This window comes from Ochotona curzoniae, unplaced genomic scaffold (assembly GCF_017591425.1).
Source record: "Ochotona curzoniae isolate NIBS_2020 unplaced genomic scaffold, NIBS_Ocur_1.0 contig_66, whole genome shotgun sequence".
In the NCBI taxonomy this organism is placed as follows: Eukaryota; Metazoa; Chordata; class Mammalia; order Lagomorpha; family Ochotonidae; genus Ochotona; species Ochotona curzoniae.
The window spans coordinates 25,708,460-25,732,741 of NW_024466512.1; the positions used below are offsets into that span (position 1 = coordinate 25,708,460).

At 39.8% G+C, this 24,282-nt stretch overlaps 1 protein-coding gene across 7 annotated transcripts; it reads right to left on the reverse strand.

Annotated features, from left to right (window-relative positions):
• Nucleotides 1–489: 489 nt before the first annotated feature.
• ZNF518A (zinc finger protein 518A) lies at nt 490–23,945 on the reverse strand. Of its 7 annotated transcripts, none has more exons than XM_040992400.1 (7): nt 23,865–23,945; nt 21,400–21,477; nt 10,054–10,203; nt 9,352–9,421; nt 8,135–8,220; nt 6,676–6,795; nt 490–6,531 (listed from the first exon to the last, which is right to left on the reverse strand). In XM_040992400.1, the coding sequence occupies exon 7, from the start codon at nt 6,423–6,425 to the stop codon at nt 2,019–2,021; it is 4,407 nt and encodes a 1,468-aa protein (XP_040848334.1). In that variant the 5' UTR covers nt 6,426–6,531; nt 6,676–6,795; nt 8,135–8,220; nt 9,352–9,421; nt 10,054–10,203; nt 21,400–21,477; nt 23,865–23,945; the 3' UTR covers nt 490–2,018. The 7 variants fall into 7 exon arrangements, 6 of the variants coding, with proteins under 6 accessions (XP_040848334.1, XP_040848333.1, XP_040848337.1 ...); XM_040992399.1 differs by lacking the exon at nt 23,865–23,945 and adding an exon at nt 23,355–23,730; XM_040992403.1 differs by lacking the exons at nt 9,352–9,421; nt 23,865–23,945 and adding an exon at nt 23,355–23,730.
• Nucleotides 23,946–24,282: the final 337 nt, after the last annotated feature.

Sequence of the window (24,282 nt, forward strand, 5' to 3'; positions counted from 1 at the left end):
AGTTCACTATCAGAACATTAAAGCATATTTTGAAATCTTAATATTTCCCATTAGAATAAAATCCCCAAACTAAAAAAAAAGTCCTTGTATAAACACAAAGTCAAGATAAATTTAATTGGAGAAAACATTAACAATAAACAATAAAATTAACAATGCTTACCATTCTTTAGATGCCATTTACATTATTAATATATACTGTATATTTCCAATTAACTCCATTCTTAGGCTCAATTTAACAATTAATTTTAACAGGTTTTATACAAAAAATGCTTCACTAAGAAAGTAGATAAACTACACAAAAACAGTACAAGTATAATGTGCATAGCAAGATAGCTTTAAGTATCTATGTATGGCTTTCTTTAAAATAAACTATTAAGGGAATGGGCCCATTTGGGACCTACTGTTTCAGCTGACATATGTAAACTGTTTCACAACTTTAGTAGGCACTTACTAACAATAGTGTTCAATCCCTGAAAATGAATTTACCTCAAAAAACTTCTACATCTGATATATAACCAAGAAAATAACATGGGTAAAGTCTCATACATTCCTTTTAAATTAAACAGCCAGTTTTATTAATGCATGCACAGAACTAAACTGAAATAAACTCTGTCAAAAACCCTGTGCAAAATTTACATAACTCAGATACAAAAATATGTACAGATTTAACTTGTTATATACAAAAAAGCCCTGAAGTGTTCATACAATCAATGAAAATGTCACTAACACACTAAGTAACAATGTAACCAAATCATATGTCATAAGAGAATTCCATTAACCAATGATCCAACAAAATTGGGTCTAATTTTACAGAGTAAAAAGCTTAAATCTGTGATTCTATCGTCATGAAAACGTTCATTTTCAAACTCTGTTGGGCATGTCCCTTAGAAACTGTCTCCAAGTTTCATGTACTACCACTAAATCAACTGTTAATGCTTCCTTCCCCGTTTTCAAATGCCAACTATCAATGTTACCTGCATTGGGGTGGCAGTTAAGACTTGACGTTGCTAATTAAAACATTTTAATCCTGATTTGGACATGTTTAGAAAATAACACAGATCAAAATATTATCTACTTTGCTCATCTTGCTTCCAACTATTATTTCTGTAGAAAAAAAACTTTCATTTTCAAGAAAAGTCATCTCCTTCGAAGTGCTTCAATGTTGTACTTTTTAAAAGGTAGGCAAAAAAGAAATACACATTGATTCTACAGGGATCAACTTAAATAACATTGGGTTTACGGGAAAAACTGAAATCAAATATGCATAGTTCTGTGTAAGGGGATCACTGGAAAATGTAACATTCAGAAAAATGTTGACGAATTGAACTGGACCTCAAAGTAGACAAGAGCTTAATTTTTCTGGGCTAAAAATTACTGCAAAGCTTGACACAGCCATTTAGAAAATCACCTTGGGAGAGTGCTTCAATCTCTGACATGGATTACATCTTAACAAGAAAAAAGTATGATTTGTAAGGTACTTCTCAAGCAAGATACAACCATAGTGAATTAAATGTACTTTCAAAGGAATCTAAGATCCTTCAACAGAAGTGAAGTTAGCAAACATAACATAGTGAGAGTTCTTTACCTAAGCTTTCCATTTTCACAAATGATGAGATACTCTTTCAGTTCCATCCTGAAAGAGCTCTGCATCTTTAGAGGAGCATTATTCATCAGATTTGTAAGGCTGGTGGAAGAACAGAGAGGATGGGGCTGTCAGCCATAACCCTCTACTGAAAGTCACTGAACACCTAAACTGAGAAAACCTTCATCAAACTTTCCTTTAGCCCTAACTTGCAAGAACACCTCTTCAAGAAACTGGATCAAAGTACATCTGTGCTAGGATCAGTGTCTTTCAAAATGTATGTGCGCAGTGACAACATTTTCAAGTATCAGACATAAACTTTCGACTTCCACAGAAACATAACCAACTTCCAAAACCCTTAAATCCGGGTATTACATTAAAGTAGAAAATGCCTGCTTTGTAGTAATTCAACCTACTATTATCTTGTAAGGTACTGTTACTTTTCTTCTAACAAGTTCCAGTCCCGAGTAGCTTCCATTAAATGTCTCTGCCCATGACCAGCCCAAGCATCCTGATTGTCAAACACTCTACCACAAAACCAACAGCTAAATCTAGCCTTCAGAACATTCTCAGAGGTAGTTTTTACAATCTGGTAATTGTTTTTGCTTGTCTTTTTGAGTGTTAATTTTAGCACAAATCTTTCTTTTACCAAACTAACAGGTTTACATGTTTTGTGCCTCCTGAAAGAGTCATCATCAGTTATTCTAGAAGGACTACAACAAACTGGTTTAAGTAAAGCATCAATAGTTCTTTTTGACAATGACACCTTAACTACATGTCCATTAAATTTAGCAACAGTTTTCATTACATTGGCTACTTCTGGTGCATCTGCATCAGGATGATTCAAAACTACAACCGGCTGGTTTCTCCTAGGACATTTCACAAGCTGTTTGGAACTAAAAGGGGAAAGTCGCAAAATTCTCACAGAATCTTTTGGAAGTCTAGGTCTGGTAAGTCCCAGTGACTCACGCACACCTTCACCTTTAGTCTTTTCTTTACATTTTCGATGGAGTGTTGACTTTTTTCTTGCAGGTTCCAGGCAACTATCCCTACATTTTCGTTTACAGTTTCTGTTTCTGGATACAAAGGCAGTTTCAGAATCTTTACTATTCACAGTTTTTATTTCTGAGAAATTCGTTTTGGAAGTCTTCTTCCGACTGAAGCTTCTCCTACTTGCATAATTTGTTTTGTATCTTAATGCTCTGGCCTCTGAAGAATTACTGACACGTACTGGGTCCTCAGAAGTTACCACAATCTCATTTGCTGGCATCAAATCATCTTCTAAGAGGGGTAAGGCATCTCTAGAAGACTCTGGCTCTTTCTGCTCCCCTCCTACAGTCTGAGCAGATGATACACTGCCTTTTTGCAATGAGGCTGCAGAGTTACTCGCTTTCAGATTACTAGCAGCAGTCACATTTAAAACAGGGTTAAAAATCTTCAGCAGTATCTTTTGTGATGTTCCTTCGGGTTTCTTTGGCTGTATATTTTGATAGTAAGTACTATTTTGGATTAACTTAGGCTTCAGTAGCTCAGTTTTATTTGGCATCACACACTTTAAAAAAACAGCTTGTTTGCCATCAGGCAAGAGTGTATAAACAGGTTGTTTTGGAAAAATTTCACTCTGCTTTACAGGATCCAAGATGGTCAATTTTGTTCCTTGATGCTTAGTTACTCCATTAGGAACAGGAACAGCTTTCACTGAAGAATTTGCTGGTGTTTTAATAACATAAGGGCCTTTCAGAGTATTTTCTGAGCTACTTTTCCTACTCAAGCAACTGCCAATGCTGGAACAAAGTGCAGGTGTAAGACAATTATTGTTTTGTTCTACCTTTAACAGAGGTGTTTTGCAAGACTCCTTTGTCAAAGTTCCACAAGCCTGAGTATTCTCAGTTTTGATGGTGGAAATTCCTTCAAATTTCCCACTATTCAGTGTTAAAACCATTCCAGGTTTCTTGTTTAAAAGAAGAGAAGCAGGTACATTTTGTGTATTAACCAGTGGAAGTGATCTTCCTGATAGAATGTGTAATCCAGGCTTGCTAGCAACATGCAATGGTATAAACAAGCCTTTTGAAGTCTGAACAAATATAGCCTTCTTTTGTTCTGAGTTTAGAAGTGGGCTCTGCACATATAAAGAACTCGCATTTTGTGTAGTGGCTCGCAGTTTGTCTTTTACAAGCTGCTGTGTTATTATTGCATCTGACTGAGTCTTAAGTAACGTGCCAATACTTGAAATTCTAGGCATCTTCTCTGACTCTCTCAAATCCTGGGACACCGATAACATTGGCTTTTCCATTCCATTCCATTTCACATTCAGGTCACTTGTAGGCACATTAGCATCCACATTGTCAGATGGAGCCGTGAGGACGTCTTGTAGTTTGAAGTCAGTTGAAGGTTCAACTAGCTTGTCATCTCCCTCAAGTTTCTGAAATAATGGGTCGCAATGCTGCGATGGGCTTGTGTTTGTGAAATTAGGATCTTGTTTCAAATCTGGTTTTGCTTTTAATTCATCTTGAAGTAACTGATTTACTTCAGGGGGTAAAAATTCTGATGCCTGTTGGCTCTGGAGAGAGAAAACAGATGTGATTCTAGGCATCATAGGTGAATCCGCATTAGAAGTATCTTCCCACTGGGAATGCTCAGTCGTACTCTCTACATTCCCATTTTCATTAGTGTACTGGTTTTGTGCACCACTGGTTTGCACTTTTTCTAAAACACACTCATCCTCAATTTCGGCTTTTGTTTTTGAAGTCCCATCTTTACCATTCAAAAGGCTAACAGATGGTAAAAAACTATCTGCCTTTAAACTCTCCTTCCTCACAAGTGATAAAACTGATTCACTAATTGGCTGTTGAACAACTGCATTGTTTGAGAAAGATTCTCTTTGAGGGTTTTCAAACATTACCATTCCAGACAACCTACGAGGTTTAGAGTTATTTACTTTGGAGTAATTATGAAAAGGCAATGATCCTTGGTTGGAGGATTCAACAGTTAACTCAGGATTGACGTGATTAATGCAGTAGTTATGCATATCTCCATTGTTGTATGCATTTGGTTTGGCAGTACAGTTGCTTTTATCTGGACTTTTAATGGGAGTATCTAACACTTCTGAGGGACTTTGAGTGACAGGGTTTTCCCACAGAACATGATCTCTTGTTTCAGCTTTCATGGTCAAATTCACTGAATCTGTAACCAATTCGGATGTTGCTGATGAGGAAGACACATTTTTTTCAAAATCTACTGCTGGAAGCATGTTATTTTTTTGAGATACAAAAGCCATTTCTTTTTCTGAAGTTGTGTTTCCTGAAATTGGAGTTGGCTTCATAACTGTGTCACTTAACTCTGTTGTCATTCCTGTTGAAAAACCAGGAGTGTCCAAACTTTGAGGCTGCAAATTAGCATTACTGTCCTTTGCAGCATCCATCTGTAAGCCCGGTGAACACAAATTCTGTTTATTGGTAGGCAACAGTTTTATTACAATATGCTGCTTTCCATCTACCATCTTGAAACCCATAAACTTGGCATTAAAGTTAGCAGGAACCGTTATTTTATTGTTTTTCACCATTAACAATGTAGGTCCTTGTACAGCAGGCTTCAAGAAACCTAAAGTAGCATGTGCCCCCTCTTCAGTCCTCTGACACTGCCCAGTGGACAGGAGAGCTGGCTTCACTGACTCTAACTCAGTGGGCTTACCATTCTCACACGGTAGTCTTTCATTGCTGACTTCATTCAAATGCTCTTGAGCAAGACAGCTTTGATTTTCAGATGTAGTTTGTGTTCCGTTCATTTTTGTAAGCACCTGAGTGTTTTTTTCTTTGCTTCTGTCCCTTTCATTGTTAATTTTCTTACGTTTCCATAATGTTTTCCTGGATGCACCTATTTTGTATCTTTTCAAAATTAACTTAAGTCCAGCTGAAGTCTTAGACACCCTTTTTTCATATTTGTCTTTTTCCAATTTTTCTTTTGCATATAAATGTTCTTGGTGCAAAGTTATAAGGTATTCTCTCCTGCTGGTACCGTAACTGCAACACTGACAAGCATAGGGGAAAGTGCCAGAGTGAAGATGAAGGTGTTTCTGAAGCTCTCCTTTGGTAAAGCACACATGATGGCATTTGTCACATTTATAACGGATTTCATTGTGTCTATGAATGTGCTGAACAAATGTGCCCACATCCTGTGTAGAGAATTTGCACTTTTCACATTGAAAGCTACCATTCACACAATGTGTAGAAGTGAAATGCTTTGTCAAATCCAATAATGTGTACAAATTCTCATTGTTACAAATTTCACATTTTACTAAAGTGCTCCTATGGGTTCTCCTGTGTTGTTTAAAAACCTGGAAATCATTTGCTGAAAAACTGCACATTTCACAAGGATAGGAAGGCAATTCACCTTGGTGCCACATTTGAAAGTGTTTCTGCAAATCATTTGGGCTGTACTGAGTGCTATCTTGACATTTTGAACAGCTGAAATTGAGTATTTTTGCAATCATTTTGACATTCTCTTCTTCAGCTTCCTCAGGCTTGTGAAGCACAATAGACTCTTCTGCACATCTTACAGTCTTCAAGCCTACAGATTTTCTTGCAGTTTTTCTTGCAGTTTGTGATTTACTCGGAAATAACTTTCTGTATTTGTCAACATCATGTTTCAATAGGACTTTATTTGGAATATTTATCCTCGGCAAATGAATTTTCACATTCTTTAATCCAAAATGAGAATTATTTTCTGAAAAGTTTGGCTTAGGTACTGATTTGGTAGTATCCACTATTTCATTTGTCACATCATAATCCTTTTGAAAAGCAGCTGGTTTTTCATCAAAAAGTAACTGTCTCTGATCAGATGGCATGATTTGAAAAATTTCCTTTTTCAGAAAATTCTTCAAGTTAGTTTTAATTTAACTGGGACACAATACCGTATTCAGAAACATGAAGATATTTTCCACATGAACTCACCTAAAATTAAAAAAAAAATTTAATTTTCATCATAAAAGCAATAGCAAATTCCACATCTTTATGTCTATTCTAGCACAATGTAGAAATGTTATTCAAACATGTAAAGAAACAAAAGAATTGCAAAGTATTTTAAAAACAGCTTACCAAGAAGTAATAGTTTGAAGAAAAATAACACTAATCTGGAAGTCAAAAAAAAAGCAAGCTCTAGGTCCAGCTCTTCAAAACTACATTGGGACAGCTTCAACTTCTCTTCAGTTTCCTCATCTAAACAAACAAACAAACAAAAACATAATTGGATAAGTAACCACAAGCTCTAAAAGGTTTCCATTAAGATGCCACTATAGCTTTTAGCAAAACTTTAGAAGTCAGTTCATGCATGCATATATGTTAGTGCACGGAGTCAAGCCTCCACTTGCAACGCTTGTATCCCACACCTGAGAGCAAACATGAGTCCCAACTGTTTTAATTCTGATCCAGCTTCCTGCTGAAGTACCTACAGAAGATAGCACAAGTCATTGAGTTCCTGCCTCCCATGTGGAAGAACTGCATGGAGTTTCTGCCTCCTGGCTCCTGGCTCTAGCTTGGCCCAACCCAAGCTACTGTAGATGTTTCATGAGTGAACCAGTAGATGAAATACATTATCCCTCACTCTCGCTCTGCCTTTCACTTTCTAAAAATTTTCATAGGAAAGCTCCAATTACATACAAGTTTTACCATGTAATGATAAACATCTTATTTGCTTAGATGACTCTACCGTGAGAACACCAATCGAATTTTCTCCAGATTTTCTATTTCCTTAGGGATAATCTGAATTTAAAATAAAAGCTTTGGCAAGCATTTGGTCTAGCAGTTAGACCAGGTCCTGAGCTCAAGGCCAGGCTCTAGCCCCAACTGAGTGAATGTTGCAACATGATGGTGATGGCTTCAGCATCCCCAACAGGAGCGAAACAGTTTGCATTCCTGGCTCCGAGATTAGCAGGTGGGGGGAAGGAGAATTACGAAGTTGCAGGTGGGAGCTATCTCTCAAACAAGACTTTTATGAAATAAAGAAAAGCTGCATACATTTAACAAACACGGGGGGGAAAAACCCTGCTCTCTTCGATTACTGTTAATGCTGAAAAAAATAAGCTAGTAATTTTGGATTATCCATGTCCAACCTTTCCTATTGTTATCTATTAAGAAAAGGACTGACATAGTTGTTTATTATAGAAACATCACAGGTCCAAAAGTAATTTGTGTAGTGTTAAAAATTATATAGACTTTACTATTTCTAAATAAAATTTCACTTCAAAATATCAACATAATTAAAACTCTTTCTCATGAAATAACATATCCCAAAGTATAAAAATAGGTTCGAACCAAGTTAAAAGCAGAACTTCAATTCCACCAACTCACATTTACTAATAAATACCTACTCTTTACATGTGAGGCATCTTGACAGGTGCTATGGAAGGACTTAAAGACTTAGTTCTAGGGCAGACATTTACTTGGGCTCCCCATATTCTGTAGCATAGTGCCTGCGTTCTGGTCCTACTTCTGCTTCTGATATACCTTCCTGCTAATGTCCACTCCAGGAGACTCCAGCAAGTAATGGTTCAAGTACCTTGGTTCCCTCTCACCCCACTTGGGAGACCTGGAATTCCAGCCTTCTGGTTTTGGCCTGGTTCAACCCTGGCAGTTGGCAGACACCTGGCAAATGAACAAGTGGATAGAAGATCTCTGTCTCCATGGCTTTCAAATAAATGGAAATAAATAAAAACTATTTCAAATTACAAACACACACACACAGTTTTCAGAAGATAGGATATATGCATTAACACACTGCTTACTCAGCTGACCATTTAGCAATCTCTCTCCTTCTATTATAATCAAGAAATACAAAATAATTATGTAGAACATGCAGCAGCCATGACAAAGATCATTGAGCTCATTCACTGAAGTCTGTTTCCTTTCCTCAATGGCAAGCTCCATCTAGTGTCAGGCACAACAAAGTTCACCCACTAGCAGACATGCCCTTTCCTCACAGACAAGCCCTGTATATTCTCAGGCAGAGCTTACCATATCCCTAACAACATAAATGAATTTGTTTGGTTTCAGTTCTTAGCAAATGCAGGTGATTACAAGTCCCTTAACAAGAAGAGAGTAAAAATACCTCTAAAAGGCAGACAAGATAGGGTCTTACTTATATGAACTAACCAGGGAACACAGCAAATGCTTAACGAATACTGGGTCTTTTTTAGGGGCAACCAAAATATTTTATAACTTGATAGAAGTAATAGGCACACAATTTTGTGAATTCACTAAATGCCAGTAAAGAGCACATGAGAGCTGGAGACACAGGATGATCCTCCAGGAAGAAAAATCAGTGTACATGAGGGAATGGATACATGAACACAAAAACAACATTTCTGTTTATTCTTATATGAACAGGATACTGTATGTAACATTTTAAATATTTTTTTAAATGTTTACTGTTATTTTCACCTGCTGGTTAACTTTCTAAATGCCCCCAACAGCCACAGCCAGTGGGCAAGATCAAAACCAGGAGCCAGGAACTCCACCTGACATTATCACATGGGGAGCAAGCATGAGTCCAAGTACTTGAGCCACCATCTGCTCTTCCCAGAATCCATTAGTAGGAAGCTGAATTGGAAGCAAAGTAGCTAGGACTAAAACTAGCATTCAAATATTGAATGCAGGTGTCCCAAGTAGCAGCTTAATATACTGTGTCACAATGCCCACTTCAATACATAAACTTCTACAGTTTGATTTTTAAATCAAGGAGCTCCTTCCATGCCAGTTCATGTAAATATAACTCACCTTTTTCATTGATTAGAGGGTTTAATACCACTGACACATCAATGGCTAATTTAATCATAAATTCACTGACCTGCAATCAGAAAAACATTCTTATATATAACATTCTAATCTCATACACACTAACAGGTAATCTAATCATAAATTTGCTGATTTGCAATCAGAAAAGTATTCTAATATATATATCAGAATATTTTACATAATGTAAGATGTCTGGGTAAGGAAATGCTCTTGTGAGAAGAGTGAAATCCTGATCCACTTCTCATGACCAGTTTTTCTAAGATTTTTAAAATTTATTTGAAAGTCAGAAATACAGGGAGAGAACATCTCCCACCCACTGGGTTACTGTCCAGATGGCCTCAATGGTCAGAGCTGAATCAGACCAAAGCCAGAAGCCAGGACTTCCATATGAGTGGCAAGGACCAAAGGAACCCTTGGGCCATCTTCTACTGTTTTTCCCAGGCCACTGGCTAGGAGATGAATTAGAAGTGGAGGATGCAGGACACCAATGCCCAGAGGTTGCCAGCACTACAAGGTAGCAGCTCAACCTGCCAACTACAACACCAGCCTCACAATTACCATTTCTAAAGATGTATACCTGACCTGGGACATTCAATCAACTACTTTTAAGTGAACACCTATTTATTATGGCCTAAGTAAGGCAATGAATGACACAATCCTGCCCATTTCTTCCCCTAAACATACCTTAACAGATGAATGAGGATCGAGTGGAGGGATCGGGTGAAGGCTTTGGACGACAGAAGGCTCAGGTTGAGGTATGGGGAGAAAGGGAACAATTCCACAGCTTTGAACTTGGTCCAGAGGTCGGACAGAACAGAGAGATGCTAGCACCAACTATCAAGAGAAATGTTAACAAAAATTACTTCTGAACAAACATCAATCTTCCCACACACATGGCTAGGTTCTTCTGCATAAGAGTTCCATATAAAAGTGTTCAGAAGTGATTACTGGTTATCTTTAGCTCAGAATTTCATACAATTTTGTCCTTGGACAACTCTAGTTGTCCTTATAAGAGTTACTCCTTATCACAACATAAGAAAATGGCTTACATTTGAATGTTATGAAAACAGAGGGCTCTTTGCCTCCAGACCATACTTTTATAAACAGTCATGAATCCATGAAAATTCTGAAATTCTCAAAGCAAGCAACTCCTTACAATAAGCCAACTAATTTTTTTTGAATCAACTCAAAATAATATACTTGATGTCAACATAAAACTAATGAGAACTGGCACTAACAGAAAAGATCAAGGCAAAACAAATAACATTCCACATCACATTCCCCACAACACACATGGGTCCCACTTCACAGAAAATATCAGTTTCAAAATGACAGTAAATACAATACTCAAAGGCAAACAACATTTTGCTATAGTATGCCATTCAAGCCAGCTCAGTTCAATCAGTAAAGAAAATGTTCTGTACTTGTTCACTTAGTGAATAACTTTTGAGGTATAATTTAAAAATAAGCAGCAGCACCATCAGAATTAAAATTATATATGTAGTGACAGCAGTGCCTAAATTAAATACCATATATTTTATATAGAAAATAAATAGTATTCAACTAATAATATACTTTCTGATCTTGGTATATTATTGGAAGGAAAAGGAGAAGACTCTTGGCCCAGCACTTAAGAGGTCTCTGGGGATGCTTGCATACCATATCAGAATGCCTCGCTTCAAGCTTTGGTTCTACTTCTGAGCCTACTTCCTGTCAATGCACACCCCAGGAAGCAGAACGTGACAATTCGAGCACCTGCACCTCTGCCACCCATGTGGACAACCTGAATGAAGTTCTGGACTCCGGGTTACAGTCTGACCTAGACCTGGCCAACTGCAGAGTGGACCAGCCAATGGAAGTTGACGTGTCTGCCTACATCTGTCTCTACCTCCACCCCTGTGCCTTTCAAACAAAAATGCAAAGGATACTAAAAATTATAGCACTAATTTAACTATCTTTTTTTCTGTATAGGTTGCAAAGAAACGAATGGCAAGTATAATGCTGAGTGTATTATTCTTCAACAAAATGTTGGATTTGATCTGACAAACTCACTTGGAATTTTCTTGTGTTACCTTTAACAGATTTGCCGCATTGTTTCTCCTCTCTGAATCTTCCTTTCCAATAAAAAATAAATCTTAAAAAATAGTTTTAGCGTGTTACTACAGAGAATCTGTAAAAGAAGGGGGAGAATATCTTCTACCACATCACCTGCTTTGGACTTGTCCACTAACTACATTATCTTCTTAAACTACAGAAGCCACACTGAAAGCACCACCATATGGCCTAGCAACTCTAGATTTTAGCTCTTGTACTTGCTGTAAGCTCCTCTGTAGCGTCAGGGCCTCCAAGCTTCCTGCTGCTTGGGTCACCTTGGTAATTTATACTTTCCTCAAAAGACAACCAATGTAGCATATTCCTATAATTAGCTTCATTTTAAGAATGTAGTCTACTTAAAGGATAACATACAAATGTGAGTATAAGTGCCACTTAAATGTCCATAAACTCTATAAAGTGAATTATAGAACATCCACATGAAAATACTGCTGTAACCTTGAAAATTATTTATTGTGAATTTATTTTTATTTTCTAAAAAGGGAAGTTGCAATTTAAGACACATGAAAAATGTTTACATTAGAAGGGTAGAGCTTTTTCTGTCTTTTCTAAGTTAACAGAAAAATTCTGTGTAAATATATTTGTAAAGAGAAGAAAATACTCTCCAAACGACTGAGAAGTTTCTTTTTAAAGGAATCAGAGCACAACATAGCAAATAACACTCACATCAAACGACAGAAAAAGACTCCTCAGCCTTCTCAAGTCCAGGAGCTCCGACTGAGATCAAGAGGACAGCGTCACTACCCAGAAACCTTCACTGAAGCCTGGCTGTACACTTCCTTCTTTGAATATCAGGAAATCCTTAAGGCGCTCACGTGGGTTTCAACTTGTAGCCAGAGGCTCCTACTGAAGACAAAGCTGACGGATCACTACTGACCATCACGTCACAGAAAGGCAGGCTTTGTGATGATCCTTTGAAAAGCAGTAGGACTTAATCATGTAAAAAAGCAACAAAGGCAATCTAGACCAGAAAAAACACAATGAACAAACCGATTCAAAGGCAAGAAAGGCATGTTCCTCCTAAGGAACTGTAGTCCAGATCACAGGGAAATGCAAAAAGGGGAAGGTAAGAACAGACCTGAAGTCCACATAAAAGGGAACCAGGAGAGACTGTTAGTTTATAAACAGACAGGAAGTTGCAAAAGCAGTATTTCAGAAATAACATTAGAATGGCATAAGAAGGCAAGATAAATTAGAGAAAAGAGAAAAAACAGGTAAGAAAACTAAAAGACTAGAGTGGCCTCCCAATAAAAGCATGGAAACAGGGAAGTAGCAATTAGTCTAGAGGAACACAGGTTAGGAATCACACACTGGACACAGAGAAAATGCACAAGTGAAACGCCAAAGACAAGGAAGACGAGCGAAACAAAAATTACTATTTCTGGCAAAAAGGCAGTCCACAGCCTAAACAAGGAGGGATCCAAGTGCTTCCGCTTCCTGTTGCTGAGACTCTGAAGACCTCAAACTGGGCTTAGCTTAGCGCACTTGAAACTCAGCATGCACACTGTACAGCTCATGCCATAACACTGCACAAATATAAAATATCATCTTCCTAACAACTGCATTCCTTGAGCAAAAATAATTAAGTGCCAAACAGTTATGTCAGTTAATGACTGGTGAGTAAAACATAAACAAAAAGGCAGCAGAAGGCAGAAAAAGCCTACTGAAAAAACGAAGCTTCTGTCTAGAAGGAATAAAGCATGCAAACAAAAATCTAAGACTAGTATTTTCTAAGAAATACCTACTTTAATGCCCTCACAATTAACTATTACCTTGTGAAGACTCGGATCACACCATTTTGGATTTTTTTTTAAGTTCACCTGAGGAACTAATGTCTATCACATTTCAAATGAACAAAAGAGGACGTTTTGTAGAATTTACACACATATAAGCAAAACCAGTTCTGTTCACATAGTGAACTAATGAGTATGCCATAAGCATAAAAAATACAAATGTAGGACCAAGTATGCAAATGAAATGAAGTACACATCTAGAAATGTTTAAAGAGCTCAAGTATAAGAAAGCCATTTGTACACCTGTGACACACGCAGTTCCAGGCTCAGGTAAACCTCACCACTCTGAAACTATGACTTCTCGCTATTTCCACTGTAAAGATGACTGCTTACACTTAAAACACCTTTATTTACCTCGAGTCATACCATTTCCGCTCAGTACTCATGTCATTCTCCCCGCTTACCGTGGACCTAATTTCAATCCTGGTCAAACTAACATTGGGAACATAAGTACCTAACACATTTCTAAAGAATTCATTCTTCTATTTTCAACTCAAATTATCGTACTGTCACTTCAGATTAAATAACTTTGCACCAGACTTCAGAGATCAGGTCAACTCTTTACTTGTAATAATCTGGAGTTGGTTGCAAATACACAGAGAAATCCCATTTTTAATATATAAGAATCAGAAAAATCGAGTATCTTAAGTAAAATGAAGACCACTGAATTCAGTATGTGAACAAGAAAAGCTATTTTCATTTCCTGCTCCTTGAATCTTTTGTTGTCGCTATGCTGTGGCAGTGACTGCAAATTAGTGAATGAATTTTGGAAGATATGAAAGGAAAAAAGACAATCAAAACATGTACTGCCACCTAATTGGGAGAATGGATCAACCCTTTAGCCATTCCCCCTCAGCTTTCCAACATGACGTAAACTGCTTCACTTCCCAACAAACTGCTTCCCTTTGCTCCGTTATCCACGCAGTGTCTAACTCCACGATCAGAAATCCTGCCCTCCAGAACCTCCGACTTCAGCATGTGCCCCAGGGTTCATCCAGTTCTCAAACCCGAATCTAAGAATCATTCCTGAGTCTATTTTGCTTAACACCACATTAACTGGAAAGCAAGTCTGGCCAATTCTCAGAGCAGTTCCTGTTTTCTCCTCTTAGTGGCTGACATCATGGTAGTCTAACTTGAATTAAAATGTTAACAGTCTTCCGAACTGACATTCTTGCTTCCCTCCTGCCCCCTAACCTCCTCTGAGTCCATTCCCCACACAGAAGCAAGAGTTTTCTTAATATAAAATAGATCACAGGACTGACACTATGGTATACTAGATTAAACTCCTGTCTGCAGTGCCAGCACTCCATATGAGCACCAGTTCAAGTCCTGATTGCTCCATTTTGATCAGCTCCCTGCCAATCTGCCTAGGAAGGGAGAGAAGGATAGCACAAGTCCTTGGGTCCCTGCACCAATGTGAGAGACTAGAAGAATCTCCAGGATCCTGACTTCAGAATGGCTCAGCTCCAGCTACTGAAACCATCTGCACAGTGAACCAGTGGATGCAGGGGTGTGTGTGTGTGTGTAAATATGCCTTTCAAGGGTCTGACATGGTAGCCTAACAGCTACCTTGCCTTGGGATCCCATATGGACACCACGATCCCATTTGGCTGCCAGTTTGAAGCCCAGCAGCCCTGCTTCTCATCCAGCTCCCTCTTATGTCCTGGGAAAGCAGTGGAGGATGCCCAAAGCCTTGGGACCCTGCACCCATGTGGGAGACCTGGAAGAGGCTCCTGGCTCCTGGCTTCAGATCGACACAGCTCCAGCCATTGTGGCGGCTCAGGGAGTGAATCATCAGATGGAAGATCTTCCTCTCTATCTCTCCTCCTCTCTGTATGTCTGATTTTACAATAAAAGTAAAATAAATCTTTTAAAAATTATGCCTTTCAAATTAAAAAAATAAAACTTAAAAAAAAATAGGTCACAACAGTTCCCACTTAAAACTCTTCAGTGGTTTTTCAAGTGTCTCAGTTCATGCAGGTACTCGCACAAGCTACTATAATCTGAGCAGCTTACAAACAATAGAAATTTCTCTCTCAGATCTGGAAAGAGCAATCCAGACTCACAGAGCAAATAGATTCAGGGTCTTACATGGTTCCTTGCTAACACTGTGGTTCCTCCATGGCTATCTTCTCCCTGCACCTTCACATGGCAAGAGGGGGTGAGGGAGCTCTCAGTGGCCTCTCCAATCAAGGCTCTCATCCCATTTATGAGATCTCTATCTTCCCAAAAGCCTCACCTGTACTGGCATCACACTGGGGATTAGGTTTCCAGACACGAATGTGAAGGTGGGGAGAAGAGGCTAAAACAGGGCTAAAGAACAAAGGCTGTAGAAATATATCTATAAAATTTTCTATCCCCATGAAGGTCCTGGGTAACAGTTATTCGTGGTCCTGGTTCTCTCTTCAACTTCATCTTACATCACTCTCTCCATCTGTAATACACTCCAATCAACTGCCATGGTCCCTGAGCTCCTCAAAGATTCCCTTCCTGGATCTCGGGCCTTGCATCTACCACCTGCTGCCTGGACTGTGTGCTGCATTCTTCAAACAGCTACGCCTTTTTGCCTTTCAGGTCTCTCGGTTCATGCATTACCTCAGAAAGGTCTTCCCCAACCTATTAACCATCCCCCGCTCAAAAACAGAAAAATTTCTTCTCTACTTTACCCTTCTGCATTTCTTTTTACAAAACATTTATTTTATTTGTCAATTTATTCTCTGTGTCTGCCACTAGAATATAAGCCGTGTTAACATTTACTATGTTCTTTGCTGTACCACCAACACTGGCCTAGTGTTGGGCTTCAAGCTACAACCAAACCTGTGTCAGTCTTTGTTCTAAGTTTTGAGAGCCTATCAATGAGCAAGGGAGGGAGGGGGAAGGAAAGAGAGAGAGGAAGAGAGAGAGAGAACTCCACTTTAGATCCAACATTCTAAGTAAATAACAAATGATACTGCATTTTCAAGAGACAGTAGCAGAGAAAAACAAAATAGAGAGCAAAAGGCAAAATCAGAATGCTACAATTTAAAATGAGATCTTACTTGAAAGGATCTTAGTGATTCTATCATTTAAAGAATTGGGGGAATTAGTATTTCAGAAAACAAAACACAAGCAAGAGAGTAAGGGCCAAGGAGCCTGGCTGTGAGGTACATCTCACACTGGGGATTAGTAAAAAGGGCATCAGTATGGCTAGAACAGAACACGTAAGAGGGAAAACAGTAGAATAATATCAAAGAAGCAAGAGGACAGAAACAGGGCCAGATGGATATTGTACAACTCTGGCTTGACTCTAAATGAGATGGGAAACTACTAAAACATTTTAGGCAGACAGAACGAGCTGAATTACTCTGTAAAGAGATCATTTTGCTGTGTTCAAAACTAGAATATTTGAGAGGACTATAAGAGCACAAATAAGTGACCAACTCAGAAGTTATTATACTGTAACTATCCAGGTAAGAGACCTTGGTGGCTGGGTCAGCACTGTGGTACAGGGAGTAAAGCTGCCAACTATGCTGCCAGCATCCCACATGGATGCCAGTTTCAGCCCAGCTGCTACATTTCTAATCCAACTCCCTGCTAATATACCTGGGAAAGCAGCAGAAAATAGCTCAAGCCTTTGGCCCCCGGCACCCATGTGGGAGACCTGGAAGAAGCTCCTAACTCCTGGCTTAGCACTGGCTCAGTTCCGGCCACTGCAGCCATTTGGGGGCATGAATCAGTGCATGGAAATTCTCTCTCCTTCACTCACTGTAACTCTGCCTTTCAAATAAATAAAATCTTTTTAAAGAAAGAGCGAGAAAATGATGGTGTGGTGGAAAAACGAGTCATAGCCTAATGCCAAATATATTTTGAAGACAGAGACTACAAAACTTGTTTATAGCTTTCCCTGAGAGAAACAAGTATGTCAACAACAACCAACAGTTCTGACCTCAGCAACTGGAAGAACTGAGTTGTTACTTACTAAAAAAAAAAAAAGCTGTGTGAAAGTAAGGAAGTATATCAAATGTGTAATTCTTTAGGCTTTTAAAATCTGAGCCATTTGACAGTGAAGTGGAAATGAGGAATGTGTACTCAATCCAGAATATAGAGATGTAGGTCAAAGATAAGATTCTGGGAGTCACCAGTATGTGATTATATGAACACACTTGAAACAGGATGAAATAACCAAAGACAGAAGTCAAGGCCTAGATCTCTAGATGCAGCATTCACAACAAAGAGATGAGAAAGAACCAGCAAGCCAGAGTGGAATGACCAATGGGGCTGAAAATAAATATGGAACATGCTGCCTGAAAGCAAAGTGAGGAAAATGCTTCCAGGATGACACTCAACTCTAATGAACAGGGAGACCAAGCAACCCGTGGACTTAATGTCCAGATCCCTGGAGAAACTGATTAGAGCTGATTCAGCAGAGTTACAGAGGAAAAAAGCTACGACAGGTTAAACAGAAAACAGGAAGAAAAACAGATGCATTACAAATAATTCTTCCAAGGTTTCTTTTTAATGTTCATTTATTTATTTTCATTTTGAAAGGCACAGAAAGGGATAAAAACAAAGAACATAGATGGATCTTCCATTTGTTGGCCCACTCCCCTAAGCAGCTGTCAAGCTATATTAGGCCAGGCTGAAACCAGGAGCCAAGAATTCCATTTGGGTCTCCCACATGAGGGACTATGACCCAAACACAACTGAGCCATCATCTGCCACTTCCCAGGATGCATTAGCAAGAAGTTCAGGGGGGAGTAGAGGAGCCAAGACTAAACTAGCATTCCAATATGGGTTTGCAAGTGGCTCAAGCAGCAGTTTAACCAGCTGCACTACACTACCCACCTCTCTAAGAAGTTTGACCATAAATGATCAAAAAGTAGAGGAATTGAAATGGGTTATTTACTGCTTTTAGTAAATGGGGGAAAATTACAGTATGATTAAATATTTATTTTAAAATTACCTCCTAAAAAGTAGTGATGGACAGAACAATGCAAAAGTGATGCCCTTAAGCAGATTAGAAAGGACAGAATTAGCAAACAAGCAAGCTGAAGAGTTGAACTTAGAGGACAGAAGACAAGTCACCCGGAGTAACTGGAGGAGAGAATGAAGATGCTAGCAGGTGGGTAGATTTGGCTATGAGATCTACTAGAATAAAATGCCTCATTAAGTCTACCTGCTGCCTGCTTCTGTAAACTACATTTCATTAGAACACACTCATCATCATTCTCCATTTCAGTACAAGAATCAAAATTTCTGCTCAGCTTTCCAAATGCTTTTTACACACATTTACCCTAAAATAACATGTTCCATTATCGCTCATGCCCCAAAAAGCACATGTTAGTCAAACTGGTCCACGCCATCTTGGATCAGCCCTGATCATTCCCAACTTCATCCTTCAGTTTCATCACCTGTATCCACCAAGGCAAAGCCTATGTGAATTAATTCTTTCTTCAATATATGTTCCTGGGGGTGGCACTGTGGCACAGCAGGTAATGCTACTGCCCATGACCCGTGTGGGCCTGGTTTGAATCCTGGCTGCTCCAATTCCAATACAGCTCCCTATTAATGCACCAACTGAAGTAGTGGAAGATGGTCCAAACACTTGGGCCTCTATACCCAAAAGGGAGGCCTGCAAGAAGCTCTTGCCTCCTGGCTTCGGCCTAACCCAGCTCTGGCCACTATAATCATGTGGAGAATGAACCAGCAGATGGACGATCTTTCCATCTCTCTCTCTCTTTGTCTTTACAGTAAGTAAAAAAAAGCAAAAACACAACTTATTTAAATTAGCCAATCATCTTTCCTGGTGGCCCTCAGACTGAAAATACAACTGCATGTTTATTTACTTTTCTTTGTCCTATTTCCTATACATTAACCTAGATTCAAACACTCTTCAGGGCGAAAAATAACTGGGGCCAGCATTGTGGCAGCAATGCAGGCATTCCATGTAAGTGTCAATTCGAATTGTAGCTTCTCCTATTCTGACCCAACTCCCTACTATTGCACCTAGCAAGGTATCAGATCCTTGGGCCCCTGCCATCTATGAGGGAGCCCTGGATAAAGTTCCATGTTCTGGCTTCAGCCTAGCCCACCCCCAGCTATTGCAGCCAACTGGGGAGACTATCAGTGGATGGAAGATTTCTTTCCCCTTTGCCCTTCCATAAGTCTTCTTAAAAAAAAAAAATCTTTCTTTAAAACTTCAAAAAAATAGTTTAGAAACTTTTTATGACCCAAAAAGGACTATAGCATAGCAAGTCACCACCTGTAGTGGAAGCATCCATACAGTTCCTGGTGTAAGTCCCAGCTGTTCCACTTCTGATCTATCTCCCTGCTAATGAGCCTGGGAGAGTACAGGGGATGGCCTAAGTACTAGGGCCACTGTACCCACATCAGACACCTAGATGAAGCTCCTGGCTTCTGGTTTTGGCCTGTCCCAGCCCCAGCTGTCACAACCATTTGGGAAGTGAACTAGTAGACTGAAGATCAATCTTTCAGTCTCTCTCCTTCTTTCTCTGTAACTCTTTCAAATAAACAAATCTAACAAGTATGAGAAAGACAGCCAGGTAGCTCACACAATCAAAAAACCAACTCTGGTACAACACACCTTCACTAACATTAACATTTTTATTATGTCATGTCGCACCTCTCATTTTTATACAGCTTCACTTTGCCCATACAGGGACTTTTCACACGTGAAAAGGAATGTCACTCCCACATCCCCACATTAACACAGAGCAGCTATCTAGCATTCACATACCCTATCACAAGGATGACCCGGATAGGCTCTCAGAATGTGTGAGGCAGTCCACCACTGCTCAGAGAATGGGTGAGTTGCTTCTCCAGATGAAGAGTAACATCCACAAACATCACCAACCCAATTTTAATTAGGAAGTGATTAAGACTTTACCCGAAATTACCTGAGGTTCTGTGAGGCCAACATCTGTTGTTAATTACTACTGCTTCTTGAAGTGAGATGCCTCTGAAGCCTGAACAACTCTCCTAAACTTCAAGTCAAGTACACTCACTGTTCCGACACTTGCTTCACCATTTCAAACACAACTCCAGCTTTAGTCACACTGTGTACTCAAAACTTTCCAAAACAAAACAACTCAACATGCTTCCACCAGCCATCTTATAGCAGCCTCTTGCTCACTAGCTCTCACATCATTACTACAGGCTATACGATTCTAAGTAGTGTGGATCAAACAGCATACTCATGGTATTCAGCATCTCACTCTCAATTCAGAAACAACACAACACCCATGAGACACTCATGGCAAGAGGTCAAAGAAATGTTATGCAGGAAGCGGTCACTAAAGAAAACAACCCAAGTGTAACTTAGTATCTCAACTCAGCTTTGTCGGTCCTTATTCTATATTACTACCAGATATTAATTTTCTAATAAAACAAAAACATCACGTCTTGTGAAAAATGACCCTGAAAAGAAACCCATCTGTTGGCAAAGTTTAGGGAGGAACATGGTTACAATTGCTAAAGTAATAATGTATGGTGCTCTAATCTACTAAAGCTAATTCAGCAGTTCCCCAGGTGAGCTCATTCTGAATTTAAAGTTACATACATATTTATTGCATTTGAGATCCTGTGGTACCTTGGAATCCTAGGATTTCAAAGAGTCCATGTTCTATATAAACACCACAGCCAGGAGACAACTATGTTTCAGGGATAAATTATCCTTTTTGTTGAAGGGTATAATATTTCCCACTCCATTTCCAAAGCTTTCCTAATTATCACGAGTTATTCATAGGTTTCTTTACTTCTTTTTGTTTACACCAGAATATTTAGATGACTGTATCCATGAACTCAGTCATTATAGCTAGTCAATGCCTTTTACAACTCAGAACATATATTAAATAATTCCTCTTTCAGTGCATTTGCCTCATACTTACTAAACCATTTAAACAAAGAACATTGTTCTAGCCATTTAATTTCCATTGGGTATTACCTAAAAGCCCTAATGCCACCTTATATTTGGAAAAATTTTAAGTTAACTTAAAATGCTAAACAATAAATCATGAAAAAAAATTATGAAATCTCATGTATGTGTAGCTACTTTATTCAGTCCAACTTCAAAACATACTAATTACTTTATAGGCTATATATTCAAGTATATCAACATTTACCATACCTCTTCAAGGAATAAAAGGCACACAATTTAATGCTTGGACGTCTCACACACAGGAACAGTGATCAAAAGAGGAGATATCTGAAAACGAAGACGAAGATTTTAAAACTTGTATTGCAAAAATGTCAGTAAAATGTTTTTGTAGTCTGTTTCAATGACACCTCATATTCAACTTCAGCCTACGAATTCTTAAAAATCTTCTCTACATGTAGTGTAGACATCATAACATCACTGATACCCAGTGACAATGTCATACACTTACAAAAGCCACAACTCCAGGCTTTAGACTCAAACCCAGAGCCCTCAATTATTACAAGACAAAAACATTAGTCTTGCCCAAAGTCACAAAACTATAAATAGGATATGGACATGACTCCAATCCAGTTATCCTACCCTTAACGGTCACTTCTGATTTTTCACACCTCATGAAAACCATGCATCTTAGAAACCAATACCCCAGAGCTTCTGCTGTATCCCTTTTCCTCTGCTTAGATTGCTTTGCCAAAATATCTTTTAGCAGTGTACCTGAACGAAACCAGGCAAGACTCAAGTCTTACATCATTTGGGGGAAAAAAAATAAAGTTGTAGTAACTGCTGTAAAATACATAGTGCTTCAACAAGAGTAATTCCAAACAACTACAAACAGAAAACTAAACAGTGTGAGTTACATTTAAAGGGGGGGGGGTGAGCTTTACAGTGTATTTTGATGTCAACTACAGACTTATGCTAACTTATATTAAAATATATCCCTCCACAATATTTCAAGACATAAAACTTGTGAGGAGCGTATGTACTATATTGCCAGATAGGATTGACTTGACAGTGGGAAAAATCCCAAACATTCAAAACTTGACATACTGTCAACACACACAGTAGGGATTTACTGTGCTATTCCTTCTCACTTCCACCAAACCACACACCAACCTCCTAAACTGACCAATATTCTCACCACAAAAAGGGCACTGTTTCAACATACCAAACAGGCTAGATGCCCACATTTTACCTTTTCTCCTTTGTCAGCAATTCTCTTTATAATTTTACCAAAAAATCCACACTGTCTACTATGCTTACCTTCACCAGGATATGCTAACACTCAAAAAAAAAAAAAAAAAGATAAAATAACACGAACTTGTCCTGGTGTATTTCACTAAAAGAAAAAAAGCACAGCCATGCTAGAAAATAATGAATCCACTTAAATAGATTTGCATTTCAAACCTGCAAATGTTAGGACATTTAACCGAATCCTTTAAATGGTTTCTAGCATTAAGCCTGAGGGTACTAACCCTAGAATATGCGGGAGTCAGATGCCTCACTCCAAAAAACGCTAACAATTTCAATAAACTAAACCTAACACTGCCCCTAAATTCAATGAAATTCCTACTATCTAGCTGGATGTCTTCATGTTTCATCACTGTGATAATTGCGCAAATTTTCAATATTCTAATGAATTCTTAAAACATTTTCTTTTTCTAGGTTTGCTTGGTTTTGGGGGAGGGATGGAAGTGAGGGATACCCAAGAATGCTTTCATTAAGACAGCTCACCAACACTAAATGCTCCCGAACTTAAACCTATAAAGAAAATTTGGCCTTAACTTTGGAATTTTGAACTTTATAAGGCTATATCTATTTTGCTGGTCCATTTAAAGAGTTAAAACATTACACCTTACATTAAGTCACCCTACATATTTTCAATTACCATAGCCCTGTAGGAAGAGATAGTCTACAAAGAGGACACCATGTTGATTAGAGACTCAAAATGGACCCTACAAGGGAACAAGCCAGTGACAAAGAAATCTATCAGCCGCTGGGTGTGGCTGGGGTCTGCGGGAAAGGGCATCTCTGGCCAACTCTGGGGCGGTCAGCGCGAGCCCGGGCGCTGGGCATCTCGGCAAGAAATGGACCCCAGTGACCAGTGGGCCCCCAAGAGGGATGCCGTCGAGTCGGGCTGGCGAACCTACAGTCGGCAGGGTGCAGCCTGAGGGGTGCCATGACGTCTCCAGCAGCCGCCGAGCCCGCAGAGAGGTGCTTCGAGCGCGGTGCGCCCCGGTCCGCCCCAAGCGCCGCGCGCGGTGCGCCCCTTCCTCGGGGTTCGGCGCCCCCTCGGGCACGCGGAAGCACACGCGCGCCCGCCCAGTTACTAGGACGTTGCAGAGCTCAGAGTTCAAAAAAGCCAGGACGGGAAGACAGCCCGAGCGGAACAGCAAGGAGCTCTCTGCAGCAGCCTGCCAAAACGCCGGGCGAGACGGCCGACTTCTCTAGCAAAACTTTGCCGCAACTTAGGCGGAAGCGCTGAATGGCCGGGACTATTTTACCAGCGCTTCCTATCCCAAGAGGCGGAACCCTGATCCTGTTGGCGGCGGGAGGGGGCTACCCTGACGTTCCCGTAAACTCGCCCTTTGCCCCCTTGCCGGCTGTATGCAAGTCGCGGCATCCTAAACTGCCGGGGCGGACCCGCTCACGGGGAATACCTGTCGTGGTCCCCATGGCTTGCGAGTCCCTGATGGCGGCCATTACCCTTCCATCCGGGTATCACCGAAAAGCTGCTCGCGGCGCTACCGGGACTGCTCGCTGCGGCGGAGGGATCCGCGCTGCACCTGAGGCGGCCGGAAGCGAGCAGAAACGAACGGAAGCCGGGAGGGTCCGCGGGTCAGCCTGGCGAGGCAAGGCCATTGAGCTGGACACACTGCTGACCTCTCCAATAAGCGCGCGCTTCCCCGGCGTCCGGCGCTGTGGACTCACTACTCCCCCTTTGGCTCACCAGCAGCTGCAGAAAGCCTACTGCAGTTGGAATGGCAGGCAGACGTCCACCCTTGACTCTAAAGAGGAGAACCCAGGAGGAAGACCTGTGTGGTCTTGTAGCTGGCCGGAAATGGCCTCCACCCTGAG